The 19572-nt window shown below is 30.9% G+C and overlaps 1 protein-coding gene across 8 annotated transcripts in view; it reads right to left on the bottom strand.

Moving 5' to 3' along the window:
• PCDH11X (protocadherin 11 X-linked) overlaps positions 1 to 19572 on the bottom strand; it is an 800164-nt gene that overhangs the window by 155422 nt on the left and 625170 nt on the right. For 5 of the 8 annotated variants that reach the window (XM_065538520.1, XM_045383950.3, XM_015443920.4 and 2 more), the window contains one exon: positions 255 to 278. The exons of the other annotated variants lie outside the window; for them this stretch is intronic. In XM_065538520.1, the coding sequence (XP_065394592.1) occupies positions 255 to 278 (24 nt within the window). The remainder of the gene's footprint in view (positions 1 to 254; positions 279 to 19572) is intronic. 8 annotated transcript variants of the gene reach the window in all.

Here is a 19572-nt window from a genome sequence, read left to right as displayed (position 1 = left end):
GGTCACATTTATTTTACTATCTAAATATTGATGACACACAATTTAGAAAAAGCATTCAGATATATAATATATCCAACTGACTGAATGCCCTTCCTAGATTTCAGATATTTTAAATGTATTAAAAATGTGTTTGAAGCAAACAGTTGATATTTTATGAGAAGCAAAAAGGTAAACAGTTCTTAAACACAAATCAGCAATTCATTTTAAAATGAAACATGCAACATGGTGATGGTTTGTGTGGATTTCTACTGTACCTTTCTTTAGTCCAGGAATGAAAGCTAAAAAGAAATTTTAATAAAGTTAAACACAATAAATATTTTCTCTTATTTCTACAACATTATATTAGCATACCTAAATAAATATAATTTGTAAGGTATTGCAATATATTTTCTACTTCACTTTGCAAAGAATGTGATAATTGAGATAGACAAAGACTGGTGCTCCTTGATATTTGTATTTTGTAATACAATTTTATAGAATTGGACCAAACCTATGCAATATGTTGGCTTCCTTGGAAGTAATGATTGGTCCTTTCCACAAAGGAAATGTGTTGTTGAGCTTAACATTTTGCGGTAACTCAGTAGATTTTCTAGCTTCGTCGCTTGTGATGGCTAAGTACAGTCCTCTACTGACATACCAGTTTCTTTCATGCAACCTCCTACTATAAGTGTAGAGCAAGCAAAGACTTTGTTTTTGACTTAACAGGTTGCTCTGTTTCCAAATTCTGATATATAAAATCGTAATAGGAAAAACCCCAAATCAGCAGGCACTAACATGAGAATGGCCCAATAGAATTATTCTTATCATGGTTTAAGAAACTTTTTCTATAATACCATTGTCTTCACTTAAAATTTTATATTATTTCTCACAATTAGAACATAAGGGATAGAGATTATTGTCATTATTTTCTAGATAAATTCAAGCCTTGCATTATTGACTTTCATCAAAACACTATGAAATCATGCTTGACCTGGAACAAGTAGCAAAGTCTTTTTTAAACAAAATAATTGTATGTTTATAAATACCCAAATATATATTGATCTGGGTAGATGACTCTCAAGTTTATTCATTACAAAATTTTAAAGCCCATGTTAATAAATAATTTCCCAATCACATCTGCATTTTAGGAATTATTTAATAATATGCATTATGGATGAAAGCGTAAAGATAAACATTTTGAACTTGTTAAAAATCTATTTTGAATAAAATTAGAATATTATAAAATCAAAGACATGAAATTCTTAGATGGACGTAATAAAGCAGAATAGAAAAATAGAGGTGAAAGTAATGTTTCTATGCACTAATAAGGATCAATAAAAGAGCATTGTACAATATTTGTAAGTGTCATTGACAAACAGCACATTTATTTCTCATTGCAAGGTGTTTCATCTGTATGCAATGTAATTTAATGGTAATACAAGATGAAGTATAACATTTCTTTTAAATAGTGCTTTCATAAGACACTTTCGGGAGGATTGATTTTCTAAATAGAATTTTGCAACTCCCCACCCTTTAAATGAGGATTCTACTTCAATGATGAGAAACACACACACACACACATACACACACACACACACAGAATCACTCTAATTTTTTATTAATTAGAATTAATAATCAACTCGTAATATTTAAGTGTAGAGTTTTCAAATATACTGAAGTAAAAAGGGAAAGACTGCTTTAAACAGAAAAGTAATAATGTACATGCTTTTCATTTTTAAAAACTGCAATTTCAGTGTTGTCTAGAGCTTAGTGATAAAAATCCTTTCTAATTTGGTAACTAAAAAGGTCAAAAAAATAAGTAATGTAATGGGTCTGGACTTATTTCTAATAGTATGGAAGGTACAAATAAAAGAAGCAAAACAAGGGACAAGACAACAATAAAAAAGAAAATAAACACATTTTAACAACCTATTCAAGACTTTTAGCTCCCAAATTGAAAAGTGAAAATTGGTTTATAAACTACCAAAGTCAAATATTGATTACTTTTCCTTAAATTCAGAATAAGCATATTCAGTATAAAACTTTTAAGACTGAATGTGAAGAATTTCTCGAATTCATCACATGAGAAATAGTCCAGAAAAGGAACCAGTTTCCCACTGTAAGGCAGTATATACATATGTGTATATATATACACACACATATACATATATATATATATACACACACATATATATACACATATACATATATATACACATATACATATATATACACACATACATACATATGTATATACATATAGATGCATACGTATATACATATACATACATATACATACATACATATATACACATGTATATACACACATATGTATATATATACACACACATACACACATATATATTATATGCTAACAACCACTAAGAAATACATTATAATTATTAATTATCATTATAATTATTAAGACTTTTTTGCCTAAGCTAAAGGCCCATCTTGAAATGTATCTCTAAATCTCAGAGTAATTTTTAATTAAGGTTTAAAAGTTTATCATTGACATTTTTAAAGCATCAACATTGCCCAAGATGTTTGTAGTAAACAGATCAGCATAGTCCTTGTCATCTAAAATACTATAGTCTATGTGAATCATTATGACTCAAACTAATTTTTAAAATAATTAATCCAACCAAATTTTATATTATGAATGACTAGGTATATAATATGACTAATGTGTAACTTAAAACATAATTTGTATAATACGGAAGAGATATACAAATATCTCTTCATACATATATGAGAATATATCTCACCAGTTAAATTTGTTTTTAACCAGAAGATTGCTTTTAGGCTATTAAACATTCTGTGATTAAATTTATTTGTTAATAAATTTAAAAACAATACTTGAGGCATCATTATTTTTACTTACACAAATTCAATACTAATAAAAAATTATATTTGCATAAATTCTTACTTTGAGTATAATTGAGTTTTTTAACATTGTTTTCTGAATTAATGACTAGCAAATATTTTAATTAGTAAATTAAAACAATAGAAATAACTACGCTTCTTTTACTACAAAATTAAGAAAACATACATTTTAAAGAAAAAAAATCTCCTGTTTGAGTTTCATAAATATTACTACAATTTATCATGAGAACAATATCAAAACATGCTATGTTATCACATACATGCATATTTTAATATCTCCTTTATAATCCTAAAACAAATTTTAAGTACTAAATATGAACTAGAAATATCTGGCTAAATGTAAATGAGAATTCCAAATAACTAGATGATGTTTGAAGAGCTTAAAGGTCAATAGAACTCACCATAAAATTCACAGTGTTGGCATAACGTTTGTTGATCAAGCACCATGCGTCAATCTATAATTGCCATTTACTTCAATAAAGAAGTAACAGTTGCATTTCTATTATGCATAAATTTTAAAGTCATGTAATAAAGCTCCTTTAATGAAGCCATTTTAAAATAAAAGTATCTTTTCTTGGAATAAATAAGAAGTGAAAACATTTTCAAAGACATTTGTTCAGAAATAATCAGATATCTTTACTACTAGAGTCAGCTGAAATACAATATTGTATGTAAGTATTTATGACTATGCATATGCATATGTCTCCTCCTTAATTCAGTGAATTACAATGTTTGTTATGCTTCCTAATACAGATAAAATCTGATCAGTCAAGATTCAATTCATCTGAAAACTAACGTGTATACTGTTCTTATGGGCTTTTTTTTTTTCTTCTAGAGACGCGTTCTCACTCTGTAGCCCAGGCAGGAATACAGTGGAAAGATCATAGTTCAGTATAACCCCAAATTCCTGGGCTCTAGCAATCATCCCACCTCAGCTAGGACTACAGGCCTATGCCACCTATAGCATGGACTAGCATATGCCACCATGATACCGGCTAACTTTTGAGAACAAGTTTCTCATTTGCTTATGCAAAAACACACAGTAGTTTATACTGAAGGTCACAGGATATGGCAGAATCAGTATAAAAAAATAAAATCAATGTACAGAAGACTGTGGTGTCAAATTAATAAACCAATACTTCTTTGAATAATGCTAATTTTAAAAAATGTTACAAAATTTGCCAAAAAGATTCAATTCTTCTTGATGTATAATTCAAATCACCCCAGCAAATCTCATATTGAGTGCAAAACTAATATACTGTAGCAGTGTTGTATTTGTGTAGATTGCATAGAGTCTGAACTACAAAAATAGTGAAGCTTGAATCAAATTTTCTATTCAAATTGTGTGAAAGGCTAAGACTATTGAATTAGTTTGTTCTGATGCTGCTATAAAGGACTGCCCAAGGCTGGGTAATTTATAAAGGAAAGAGGTTTAACTGACTCAGAGTGCCACAGGGCTGGAGAGGCCTCATGAAATTTACCATCATGGTGGAAGGAATAGCAAACACATCCTTATTCACATGGCAGCAGGAAGGAGAAGTGTCAAGCAAAGGGGGAAAATCCCCTTGTAAAACCATCAGATCTCTTGATAACTCACTTGTTATCATGAGAACAGTATGGGGGTAACTGTCCCCATGATTCAATTACCTCATACCAGGTCCCTCCTGTGACGTGGGGATTATGGGGACTATAATTCAAGATCAGATTTGGGTGGGGACACAGCCAAACCATATGAGCTACAAACAGAAAAGCTGCGACGTGATTAACATAATGAGCATCTTATTTGCAGTGAAATAAATGTTGCAAATATAAAATTCATTACGTATCCCTATACATTAAAGTTTCCATCCATATTCCTCTGTGCCTTGAGTTTCAATAAAAAATTAGGTTGCTACTGGATCAAAGAAATATTAATTTGAAAATTGACAACAGCTAAAGTCATAATGTTGGCTTTATTATAGAGGTAACTAACGCCTTAGGAATGAAAACATTTTCACCAAATATGCAATTACTATTTTCTACATTAACAGAATTTTGGTTGACTGAAATCATGCAGTGCCATAATACCAGATGGCTTATTTTCTTTCATAGCCTAGAGTTGTACGTTTTCTTCCATTTCTGAAATTAACTAATTTTTCCTATTCTTCACAAAATCTTCCTAGTCCACAAGCTGTTGGCTCTATTTTCTGCCCTTTTATTCAAGGGAAATCTTTGCAAACACTGTAATGGATACCACTTTCAAGTCTCATTTTTTATGTTGACAGTGTTTATGTACTTCAAAGAGCACAGAGTTACAACTTAAATTTTATCTAGAATAAAATGATTACACAAATCAAGGACCAGAGCCCTTAGACAGTCATCCGATTCAGCATCCTCAATACACACATGAAGAAATGACATCAAGAGAAATGAAATGACTTAGATCTAAGGCTAACATAGTTAGAGACATAAGTAGAATAAAAATTCATGTGTTCATTACCAAGGAACTCACATACTATTAAATGCCACCATTTGCTGATCCTTTCCATGATATGAAAACGATATGTATATTCAAAACTATTTGCTCAAGGAAAACTTTCATTGCAGAGAGTATCAAAAGATCAGTACTTTCAGAATACACATTTGGAAAATTCCAATTTAGATGAATAATAAATGCAATTTACCCCCTCATGTACACATCAACTGTCAAGGGCAGAATAAGAGAAAATCATATTTTAAGAAATAAAATCTTGCTTTGGCAGATCCAACAAAATGATAATGCCTATTGAAAAATACTAATTGGCAATGTAACTTTGTCCTGAAGAGAAATAAAATATAATTCTTCCTTTTTGCTAAAAATATAAGGCAAAAATTTCCACCTCAAAATCTAGCCTTAATATTTTAAATTGTTCATGGCCATAAAAAACGAATCTAGCCAATCATAATAATTCCTTTTGGCAGCTACAATTAAAAGAATAATTCTGAGATATACAGAACTGGACACCTTAGAGAAAAATTTATATATGATCACATTATTTTTTCATTTGGTTTTCTCCAGGCCATCTGACTTCACTAATTACATTGTCAAACTATCCTAACAACACAAATGTCAATTTAAAATCCTTCTTGGTTAGTTTGGATATTTAAGAGAATCTTTTTTTAAAGAATCTTTTTAAATATTTTACTGACTCTCAGAAAGAACTCAAGAAATATGAATTATGAAGGACTAAACTTTTCACAAAAATAAATGTGGGAATAAAATTTGTTTCATGGTCCATTAAAAGTTCCTACTAAGGCATTGGTTACACTGCTTTGGGAGGTACATGAAGCAGTTATGATAATATACAAAATTTTAATGACCGTGAGAAATTCCCAAAGCAAAATTTTGAGGGCTGGATCCATTATTTTCTTCAGTTTGGGAAAGAAAATACTAAGAAATTAGTATTTCCAAAATATGCCTTCAAGCTATCCGAAATGCTTGAAACAAATGTAGCTCTCAAACATTTTATGTCTTTTAATAGTCAATCTGCTCTTGAGAAGATTAATTCTAAATTAAGGCCATTTTTAAATGTTACTTGGTAGTGTATCTGGTCTTTAGGTCCACAGTGAAATTGATTTGTAAAGCATGTTCCTTTGCATGATTTTAATGCAGGCAAAATACATGCCTCCAAGGTAATAGGGTACAATCTGTACATTGCTAAAAGACTTAAGTTTTAAAATTTCTTCCTTGTGAAATTGAAAATAAGTTTCTTCTAAGCAATTTACCCAATTTTGAAGCTTTGACTGGTTTGTCAACAAAACTTTTTGAGTTGTACACATATAAATAAAACAGATATAAACCTCAATCATATCTAGAGAGATATAATTGAAGTTTATTTTTACAATAAACGATTTTCAAAACTTTTTCTTCACATTTTCACCAACCTGGTGCTCTATTACAAACTAATTTAAAAATTTGCTGTAGTACAAAGAAAACAGTAGGTAATTAAAGTCTCTGTATTGCATAAGTAAATGGACATGATATCAGGAAATAATTTTCAAACACTTGAAGGTAGGCCATTTGTATATATTATTTTGATAAATGTCTATTCCAATCTCCTGTCTATTTATTAATCAGATTTTTTTCCTATTGAATTGTTTGAGCACCTCATATATTCTGGTTATTAATTCCTTGCCAGATGAGTAGTTTGCAAATATTTCTCCCCCATCTGTGGGTTGTCTCATCACTTTGTTGATTGTTTCCTTTGCTGTGCAGAAACTTTTTAACTTGCTATGATCCCATTTGTCCATTTTTTGGTTTGATTGCTTGTGCCTCTGGGGCATTGGTCAATACGTCTTTGCCCAGGATAGTTTCTCCAATGTTTTCTTGTAGTAGTTTCATAGTTAGAGGTCTTAGATTTAAGTCTTTAATCCATTTGGATTTGATTTTTGTATATAGCAGGAGATACGGGTCAAGTTTAATTCTTCTGCATATGGCTATCCAGTTTTCCCAGAATAATTTAACGAAGAGACTATCTTTTCCTCAGTTTATGTTCCTGGCACCTTTGTCAAAAATTAGTTCACTGTAGGTGTGTGAATTTGTTTGTGGGTTCTCTATTCTGTTCCCCTGGTATATGTGTCTATTTATATGCCAGTATCATGCTGTTTTGGTTACTATGGCTCTGCAGTATAATTTGAAGTCAGGTAATATGATTCCCCCAGTGTAGTTATTTTTGCTTACCATAGCTTTGGTTATTCTGGGTCTTTTGTAGTTCCATATAAATTTTAGGATTATTTTTTCTATTCTCTGAAGAATGTCATCAGTGTTTTGATAGGAATTGTAGATGGCTTTGGGTAGTATGGACTTTGTAACAATATAGATTTTTCCAATCTATGAATACAAAATATCTTTCAATTTTTTTGTATCTGCTTCAATTTATTTCATCAAAGTTTTATAGTTTTCATTGTAGAAATCTTTCAAGTTTTTGGTTATTTATTCCTGGATACTTTATTTTATTTTTAGCTATTGTAAATGGTGTTTCTTTTCTGGTTTCTTTTGCAAAGTATTTGCTATTGGCATACAGAAATGCTACTAATGTTTTTTATGTATGTTGGAATTGTATCCTGCAAGTTTACTAATTCCAATTTGTTTATCAATTCCAAAAGTTTTTTGGTGAGGACTTTAAGGTTTTTCTAAATATAAGATTACAAAGATTACATTGTCTACAAACAAGAATAATTTGATTTTTTTTTTCAATTTGAATGCCCTTTATTTCTTTCTTTTGTCTAAGTAGAGAACTATGTTGAATAAAAGTGGTAAAAGTGCACATGCTTTTATTGTTCTTGATCTTAGAGGAAAGATTTTCAGACTTTCCTTGCTCAGTATGATACTAGCTGTGGGCTTAACACATATGATTTTATTATGTTGATATATGTTCATTCTATACCTAGTTTTTTGAGAGATGCCAATCAAAACTACAATGAGAAATCATTTTGCCCCAGTTAAAATGGCTTTTATCCAAAAGACAGGCAATCACAAATTGTGGCAGGTTAGGGATAAAAGGGAACGCTCGTATATTTTTGATGAAAATGTAAATTAGTACAACCACTATGGAGAACAGTATGGAGGTTCCTCAAAAAACTAAAATTAGATCCACCATATGATCCAGCAATTCCACTGCTGGGTTTAAATCCAAATGAAAGAAAATCAGTATATCAAAGAGATACCTGCACTTCCATGTTTATTTTGCAACACTATTCACAATAGCCAAGAAATGAAAGCAATCTAAGTGTCCAACAATGGATGAATGGATAAAGAAAATGTGCTGCATATTCATAATGGGTTATTCGTCAACCATAAAGAGAATGAAATTCTGTCATTTGCAACAATATGTATAGAGCTGAAGGATATTATGTTAAGTGAAATAAGTCAGACACAGAAAGACAAATGTTACATGTTTTCAATCATATGTGGCAGCTAAAAAAAATTGAACTCCATGGAGGTTGAGAGTGAAATGATGATTGTCAAAGGCTGGAAAGCATAGAGGAGACAGAAGGATAAAGTGAAGATAGTTAATGTGTACAAACATAAAGTTAGATAGAATGCATAAGATCTAGTATTTGGTAGCATAATAGGGTGACTCCAGTTAACAGTAATGTGTTGTATATTTTTAAATAAGTAAAGGTGTGGAATTGGAATGTTCCTAAAACAATGAAATGATAAAGGCTTGAGATGATAGGTTCTCTAATTACCCTGATTTGATCATTATATGTTATCTGTCTGTATCAAAACATTAAAACATTACACATACCTCCTAAAATATGTAACTATTATATACCCATAATAATTAAATTTAAAAATAACAAATAAAAACAAAGCACTTGAAAGTTTTATTTTATTAGTGAATATCAATTTTTTGAGTTCCATAGCATATTTTCTCTTTCTGTATGTTTGTATGCCTTGCTAAACTTATTAAGCTCTGCACACAACTTAGGACATAGTTTGGAAACAGGTATTTCATTTAAGAAGTATTCATATTTATCATATATTATATGCATGTCTATAATTATATTAATACTATATTATATACATTTTCTATTACATATAGCATATGTAACAGAAAACTGGAATAAGAAATAGATCATATAATTACCATTTCAAAAATATCTACTTCAACTTTATTTTAGGCAGATGTTTACATGTCTTTGGATAGGAAAGTATGTTTTTTAAAATCCATAAAGAAAAATTTGAACTTATCTCAATAATGTTCACTATCATAAATATCGCACTGTTCCCCCAAAGTAACGTTCCATTACTTTCATGTTAAAATTTGCTACAAAATGAGAAAGATAGTGATGTTTATTCATTGGCAGTATTTTTTCTCGTGATACATCAGTTTAGAGAGATGCATCTGGATGGACAACTTATAAAACTCCAAATAAATTGATTACTTTTTTATATAGATCTTAATATTTACATATCAAATATTTAAGGAGATGAAACAGTTGAAATGAAACTCTGGTTTTGGAAGTGCAAGCTGACTTGATAATCCTCTTTATGAATATGTTTTCATAATCTCATATGCGATGTTAGCACCTACTGAAGTTGTGATTTCTTGTAATCACAGTGAATTACTGACAGCTTAACAGTAGTACCATGCTGGCATTTTCAAAGAATTGGAGACTGATATATTTTTTATATTTATATTTTTTTCTCTAATATATGTTTTATTGGGAATTTGTAACTGTATGAACACAAGCTTGGGCAGAAATTTTCATTCTTGGAACCAACTGGTTATTTATAGGTTGTATTGTAACACATGGGGAAAGGAGGGATCCTTGAAATGATAGGCCACATGTAAAAATATAGACTCTGAATAATGTTATTGTTTTAACTATTAGGGAAATCATATCAAAGAAAAAATGAAAAATAAATGTATTAGAAAACTTATTTTCCCTTATAACAATTAAAGGAATGGAATAAAATGCAAATCTATGTTTGTTTGATATTGAAAGATATATGATTATTATTTTAGTTTAAATCTAAATTATTTTAAAATTTACTGTTTAATGGCAATGATCATGCATAATTGTTATCCACAGAATTACTTAGTTTTACATTTTCAAATATCAATGGATAAATCAGACATATGGGAATTTGGCTACAGATTTTAGGAACAAACAAGAAGAGACATTTTCCATGTGGTGAAACATATTGGATATCTACTGTGGAGAACCAATCTTCTTAGATGATATGTTGATAAATATTTTATGTCAGCGAAGAACAAAGCATAAAAAGCAGTGCCACAAACATGAAGAGGAAGCAAAAATAGAAGCAAGCTATTTCAAACAGAATTAAATAAAAGCTTATATGCGCAGGAAGAGGAGGGGGAGTATGAGGAACTTATTTTATCAGTCTGACAGATTAACTCACTGCAAAAGACATGTTAAAAGGTTTTTTGAATAAACCAAATGCCGTCTGCCTTAAAAATCATCTGCACTTCATGATTAGAAGATACAGATTTAAGGTAATGGCTCTTTGGATACTCAAAATATAAATATTATATTTTTGTATTTATAAAAGGAGAGTATACCACCAAGAGATAAAACGTTGCCTAAGTTTTAGTTCTTGTATAACAAGGAAGGAGATATAAATCTTTAATACACTATAAATTTGATTCTGCATTTGTCTCAGTTCCTATTAATCTCTCCCTTTACTTTGTTTCATAAACATAAAATGATGTTTCTGCTACACAGTTTGGAGAATTCATAGAAATAATTTCAAATATGCATATTAATATTGCTAAGAATTTGACTGAAATTTAGTCTATGAGAGTATAACCACGATTAGCTAAGATATTTATTTAAACTACAAGCCAGTCCTATCCATTCCTCGAATGCACATTGTGCTCAGATGAAATATCATGTGCCATGATGAAATAGATATATCCCTGATCCCTAAGTAGCACTATTTTCCTATTCTCTTTCAATTTTTGTACTCTGTTGTACAAAGAATTACCAGTGCTCACTTATTTTGCATGGATATAACTCACTGAAAAACTTTCCAAAATGATTTTACTTTTAAAAAGTAAAATAAACTTCAAGTCAACATGTACTTTTGCTTTTGGAAATTAAAGGGTATTTTTTATAATTTGCCAAAATTCCCGGAATACAGTGTGAGTTTCCTAAAATACAACAATCAATTCTTCTGATTTTTCCCCTATAATTTGAAATCTTATACCGGAATTTCAAGTGTCAAGAGAGAGAGAAATATACTCATATCTTGAATAACAAATACATTTGGTTTAAATAAGATTTTGAAATTATGTTTTTTTCCTACTAGAAGAGATTTTTTTAAGAATACAAATTATCCCCATAGGTTGACTAAGTTAAATAAGAAATTGTCATGTGATTTTGATTTAGATATGGATGAACTTGCTAATTTATTTTTATTTTCTTTAAACTGTTGTTATTTCCTATAAATAATTAATGGAACAACTTGAAAAAGAGGTCATGTGTGGTGGCTCATGTCTATAATCCCAAGGCTTTGGATGGCTAAGGCAGGAGTACGGCTTGAGGCAAGGAGCTCCAGGCTAAAGTGAGCCATGATCACACCACTGCACTTCAGCCTGGGAGACAGAGTGAGACGCTGTCTCTAAAAATAAATAAATAAACCAAAGTTAGTGCATCATTACGTTCTTTCAACATTAAACTATATACCAGTATTACTGAATTCTGAGGACCTATCTCAATACCCCTTCTTTTTGAAAAACGGACATCATCAGGAATGGGCACATAATATTCCCAGCTATCACTTGGCCTTTTAGCTAAAATAATTTAAATGAGATACATTGGGAAGAAGACATGATTAGCAACGAATTATATAATCTAAATCAAAGATTTAGGAGTCATAAAGGCATCACAGAATGTAGCACTAATGCTAATAAAAACATGATGCCACCAAACACACAAGTGTTAACACGAATGCAAAACTTCCTGACAACAAAAGTCACTAAGGACAATTCCTTTACATAGGTGGAACTATTTTCTGGCAATATATAATCAAAACCCAGTCATATTCTAGGGAAAAAGATACATGCAGAAGCATATAATGCATTAACACATTTCCTCACAATATTTTTCTCAAAATTTTTGTGCAAGATTAATGTATATTTAGTTTACATAGAGTTTACATAAAGGATAAGCTAAAATTGTGTCGGGTACGATGCCACCTTAATAAATATTTGCTGAATGAATGAAAACATGTTGAATGTTTAAGGGTCAATATGTCACAATTACCCTGTGATACTCATTCCAGCTCAGTGAGAAGGAACAAAACCAAACCTAAGAATGAAAGAAAAATTAGTATTTCGTTCATGCTCATATCTAATCCATTTCTCATCCTTTTAAGACAAATTTCCTAAAAAGTCTTTTTCTCAGACTTCTTTATAACCCATTTCTTTCATAATGAACATTCTTCTGCATCATCTACTTAATTTTCCAAGCCATGAATTCTTCACCAATAAGAATTTCTGGAACACAGTACCATACTCTTCATGTCTTTTAAACTTAAAAAAAGAAAAAAATATTTTTGCTAACTATGCCTGTTTGTGTAGAATTCCCAAATCTAAAATACCACCAAAATAAAGCATTTCTGACACTTGTTGAATCAAACATATTTATTGATTATTTAGTATGTTTCAGGTCTTGCTATGTACCAAGAACACTGTGCTGAATAAATGACATCGTCCCAGACCACACCTGGCACTGATTTTATATGTTTGTGTGTATATATGTATTTAGATAGATATATATTTTACATATAGATATATCTATATATACTGATTATATATAAATATGTATATATACACTGATTACACATATAATTATATATAATTATAACACATATAATTTTATTATATGTTTAATTTATATCTGTATGAAGACATGCTAATTTACAGGCCTCTATTTAGCGTTTTTGAGCAGTCTTTTCATTCTGTAATTAGTACGCTGCGTAAATAATTTCACTTCAGTGAGCCACTTTTTAAAATAGGCAGGTGAGGTGACATTTTTCTATAAGTGATTGATTCAAACTAATTATCTTTATACAAGTACAGATGCAGATTATGGAACATCAGCAGAGCAGAATTATTAGTGTTATTTTAAATTTTAGAATATAATCAATTAATACGCACACAAAGCAAGTAGGTACAGTTTTCATTGAAAATATTATTAATATAGCAAGAGTCAAAAGACCACACAAATTTCACTTGATTTGCAAATACCTGCAATCACTTCACAAGCTCTGACTTTTAAGAATGTAGGTATTTTAAATGCTGTTTCAAATCGAAGAAATACCTTCTTTGGTTTTTAAAAGACATGTAGATCATACACTGTCTCAGCAGAAAAAAAATATTTAAAAATAATTTATTAGACAACAGAGAAAAGTAAAACACAGCACTGTATGTAGTACCATAAAAAGAAAAAAAACCAACATAATCTCATTCTGTTAATTAAATAGTTGGAGAGGATTCCATGCACATGCCTTTTGAATTTGATAGCATTTCTTGTGTCAAAATTTGACTACTGATTAGAAAGATAACTGACAGAATTTTTACATCTCTACCATTACATTGCTTACTTGGTATGTAACTTCCACAGACTTAATGTAGTTTGTAAAGTCAGTATACAGGAATTCATCTTCCTATAGTTTCATAAAATAACATTAATTAGGATCAAATTTAGAACCGATACTCACGACTATATTTGCCATATGTTTTTATATGGTTGTCCTGTGTGATATGTGATGTGGTAGTCCAAAAAAAAAGTTTATCATAGTGTAATTCACCCAAATAAGCCACTTCACTAGTTTGCATTGACTTAGCAATAAAGGAAGTCATTTGTTCTCTATTATTAATATATAATCCCAAATTAATATTTAATACTGCATAAATTGTGTCATTACCGGTTACATTTATAAGACAGATTTAGAAGTATTTGTCTGCTTCAAACACTGTTATAAATATTGACATATCCATAAAAAGGCAACATAATAATAATTCCATATAAGTCATTCACTAAGAATGCAAGGTAACTTGTAAAAGAGGGGTAGAAGAAAATAACAAAAACAAAAATATGCAAGTAAAGGAAGGAAGACAAAGAGGGCCAGACTAAAATAACAAAAACAATAATACAGAAGTAAAGGAAGAAAGACCCAAATACTCCAAGTGCTATGTTAGATCATTTAATTTTATATAATATATTTAATATAAATATATAAATATAATATATTTTATATAATGTATTTAATATAAATATAATAATTTAATATTGTATAATATATAAACTGGCCAGGCGCGGTGGCTCATGCCTGTAATCCCAACACTTTGGGAGGCCAAGGCAGGCAGATCACGAGGTCAGGAGATCGAGACCATCCTGGCCAACACAGTGAAACCCTGTCTCTACTAAAATACAAAACAATTAGCTGGGTGTGGTAGGGCGCGCCTGTAGTTCCAGCTACTCGGGTCGCCGAGGCGGGGGAATCGCTTGAACCCAGGTGGCGGAGGTTGCAGTGAGCGGAGATCGGGCCCCTGCACTCCAGCCTGGTGACAGAGTAAGACTCCGTATCTATCTATCTATCTATCTATCTATCTATCTATCTATCTATCTATATATGTAATTTTTCTCTGTTTTTAGGTCATCTCAGCTTTGCCGTACAGTGCTCAAGTGTCATTTTAATACTTATGGTATCAGGACGGTCTCATCTTTCTTACAGAGAGTTCAAAATTATTTTCATTCTTATAGGAAGTTTTTGTTGTAGATGTTAGAGTGCTCAGAAATGAGTAGTTACTTGCTTGAGTTTATAAAGCTGTTAATATTTGAATCTAAATCATATGGTTCAGATGAATATATTCTTTCTTTTGATAAATATTTGGTTTTGATAAATGAATTTCTACATGAATAGTCTAGAAAGCATTTAGTCTGGATATAATATGGATACATCTCTCTATCTACATAATCTGTCTATCTGTATCCAAATACAGATAATATTAATATACAACAGAATTCACACATTTATGTGAACTAAAATGTAACTTCACAGTCCTTCAGTTTTCATATCAGCTCCATGAATAACCTCAGAGTAATAAATACATGATGTTGCATGGTAGATGAAACTTTAATACCCATTTGAATCATTACCAATCACTCTCCTGCTTCCTACATTTTTTGTTTGTTTGTTTTTGTTTTGTTAATTTTTTTAAATTTTTTAAATTTTTAATTTTTTTTTAATTGTTTTACCTACATTTTGATTATTGAAAAAACCCACGAAATTTGGCCTAGGGAGAATTTGATATAATTAAAGGAAAATTTTCATTTCTGTCTGTCTGCTAAAGTATTCTGTGATCACCGAATACTGTTAAGTAGTCAACTACAAACAAATTAGAATGCTGGAAGTTTGTGGCTCTTCACTAAATCAATCTGTATCAATCAGGTTTCATTGCTTTTCTTATCATGAAGTCTTTTTTATGTTACATTCAGCCTAACAAAGTCTTGAGAATATGCTTACTTAGCAAACACACTTTCTTACCCTGTAACAGAAATAATTGATAGACTCAAAGATAACACTTTACTTTTGTTCTCACTAGAACTCAAGTGGTGAATAATTGAAACACAATTTAAGGTTTTCCATTTAAATCAGTGGTTTTTAAAATTTGCATACACATAGATCAAATGGATAATTTTATAAAAATATTATTTCCAGGCTACACTCCCAGAGAAAATAATAATATTAGTAGGACATAGCACTAATATTTCTTTTTTGCCTTTTTTATTTTGGTAAAACATACATAACATTTATATGTTGTATGATGGATCCGCACATGAATGCTTGAGGTACACTGATTTTAACTATTTAAAAAAACTATGCAAATGTACTTGTTTCATTGAAAAATTCGTACTATTGATTAAAGGCTAGTGCTGCTGTCGTGTAGCAGTCAGGTTACTGTGAAGGTATGGGCAAACTGCAAATAAACTTCTTGAGATATTAGAATGATCAAAATTAAGTTTAGAATTGTAAATACAATGGTAACTTGTGAAATCTTCCACAATTGGATGTCCTACTCTGATATGACAAACGCCTCAATATTAATCAATTGGAAACTTTTTTGGACAGGCTTCTACTTAACCAATTCATTCGACTAAATAAAGCTCATTATTCTCACAGTGAATAAAAAATTGACTTGATAAGGTCAACAAGATTTATGTCCTCACCTCAGCTAGGAAGCCACTTTACAGTATGCCCACTCACTTCTGAGCCAAAGAGAGTTTTATGCTTAAGAGAAGTCAGATGTTGTTTTAAAATACATTTACATGAGCTGCATTTGCTATTGCAACATTTAATTTAATTAAAATATCATATTACCCAATGAAATATTAATATAAAAATAATTGCTTCAAAGAAGATGAAATTGAACTTTTCAGAAAGATTACAAAGGGCAAAATGCTGCAATGACTTGTCATAGAGTACTGTCTGAGCAAGACAACAACAGAAGATTCAGAAAAAGTATCATAAAACTCTAGAAGCATTCGGTACTCAGAACACTTTTCAAGGGCATTTAGAGACACACTTCATTTTATGGGAACAAAAACTGGACACTACATACTATGTAATATTGGTGCAGTGTATGTAGTAAATATGGTGCATTGTGCTAAAATCAGTGAACATACATCCAAAGGCAAGGCAAAGATTCTACATCAAATTATGAAAGACAAATGTACACTTCTTTGTGTCAAGTATTTATCATATGTATGTAATATATATGAGATATGTAGGTAATTCTTAATATTTACCTGTTCCTCTGATTGCTTTGATGAACCATCTTACCTCTGATTATGACTGTGACTGTTAAAAGACCTTCTATTGGAATTAAATGGGGTTATGTGCTTACCAATAAAATATTGATGTTCTATAACCTTCTAACCAAAGATTTTTTAGCCTAGCCTTGTGAATAAAATTTATCTCTAATATCTGATCTCTGAGGTTGCATTTTTGGTGTGTATTTCTGAGTGTATATTTGTGTGAGGAAAATTTTCCCAATGATCTCAGATGGATACAATGTAATTGACTTTATCTTTACTATTTCATGAACTCTATAATAAGTTATTATTTATTCAATATTATGTGCAATATCAATTTTTTAAATTATACAATTATACTGTTCCAGAATTTTAAGAAAAACACTACAATACACTAATATTTGTTACACCTACCATGTGCAGGAAGTCTCTTTTTGTATGCATTTTATCATTTAAACAACTTTCTGATATAAATACTATTTTCATTCCTGTTAAATCAGTGGGGAAACTAAAGTTGAGATAGAAAGGTAGGTGACAGAGCTGAGATCCTAACAAAGAGTTTCTGACTCTAGAGCTTTTTGTGAGCTTAACTACTGCATGATAATGACCTCTGGAATGTTTTCTGGCAGAATGGGCAGAGCATGATGTAATTTGAGCTCTCATGTACGATTCAAATATAATCATGATACTGTGTGTTTTAACCCATGCTCTATTATCAATTTTTTGGGTAAATTTGTGCAAATAATCTATCCTTCTCCAACCTCAATTTCCACCTCTTTAAAATGAAGTATTTGTGTATATTATTCTAAATGTTCACTTTAACTTTAAAAGAATTTTTATACTCTCATATCAGGGATTAAATTTTGAATTAATAGGTTGACCAGAAATTCTGTTTCTGTTGCTTGATGTTTCTTGGTCGTCCACTGTTCATGAGAATGATCAACCATCTGGGAATAGTATGGAGACAAACAAAAAATATTCAGTTTAAAAGTTTATTACAATTTCTGATACAGAAGATTGAAGCTACAATATGAGAAGTTATTTGAAAGTTGTGTACTTCTCAAATAGCTATGTTGCCCCGATTCTATTCAGTTGACTTTAATTTTTCTGTTCATACAGTCTACACAGAAAATGCCTAAGTAAAATGCCTATGCTATTTGTTGAGATTTTTCTCTAAAAATAAAGCTCTACACTCCACCTGTAGGTTAATAATTGTAATCCATCAAGAATGAGCAAAAAATTCAGGGCATGCCTATGTTGATCTATCTTTTCTCAATCAATTTAGTAGCTGAAGTATGTCAAACACTTGTTAAGCTTGGCGAATAAAAGTAATGACATATTACATTATAAGAGGACTTTAGAAAAGTCCTATCTGCTACTGCACATTTAAGTGATGCTATCTGAGGAACACCAAAGTCATCTGCAAAAGAACAGATCTATTATGTGAGCCATTCTAAAAATATATGAAAAGATATAAAAATCTGTTGCTGTATATTTTTAAACATAATGCTTTTGCCAGCTAACAAACAATAAAATTTTGGCTATAAGAAGTTACTGAAAACTATCAAAACTACATATACTACGTAGCAGAAACTTGGACTCCCCAAAATTCTCAAATTGTAAAGAGTTAATTAAGTTAATTAAGTCCCCTTTCTTCACCACACACTCATATTCTTGGTGGTGTATATGCTCAATCATTTTAGATATCATTTTAAAAGATAGAGGGAGTTTCATGTGTTAGTCCATTTTCACACTGCTAATAACAACATACCAGAGACTGGGTAATTTATACATGAAAAGGGTTTAATGAACATACAGTTCCACATGGCAGGGGGTTGGGGGGGCTCACGCTCATGGCATAAAGCAAGGAGGAACAAGTCACATCTTACATGGATGGCAGCAGGCAAAGAAAGAGCTTGTTCAGGGAAAATCCTGTTTTTAAAACAATCAGATCTTGTGAGACTCATTTAGTACCAAGAGAACACTGCAGGAAAGACCTGCCCCCATAATTCAATCACTTCCCACTGGGTTCCCCCCGATAACATATGAGAATTGTGGGAGTTAGAATTAAAGATGAGATTTGGGTGGGGACACAGTCAAACCATATCATTCCGCCCCTGGTCCATCCCAAATCTCATGTTTTAGCATTTCAAAAACAGTCATGCTTTCCCAGTAGCCTTACAAAGTCTTAACTCATTTCAGCATTAACTCAAAAGTCCATAGTCTAACATCTCATCTGAGACAAGGCAAGCCCCATTAGACTATCAGCCTGTAAAATCAAAAGCAACTTAGTTACTTCCTGGATACAATGGGGGTACAGGCATTGGGTAAATACAACCATTTCAAATGGCACGGATTGGCAAAACAAAGAGACTACAGGCCCCATGCAAGTCC

The sequence above is a fragment of the Macaca fascicularis genome, chromosome X, assembly GCF_037993035.2.
Source record: "Macaca fascicularis isolate 582-1 chromosome X, T2T-MFA8v1.1".
Taxonomy (NCBI): domain Eukaryota; kingdom Metazoa; phylum Chordata; class Mammalia; order Primates; family Cercopithecidae; genus Macaca; species Macaca fascicularis.
This window is presented reverse-complemented; position numbering and strand designations above follow the sequence as displayed.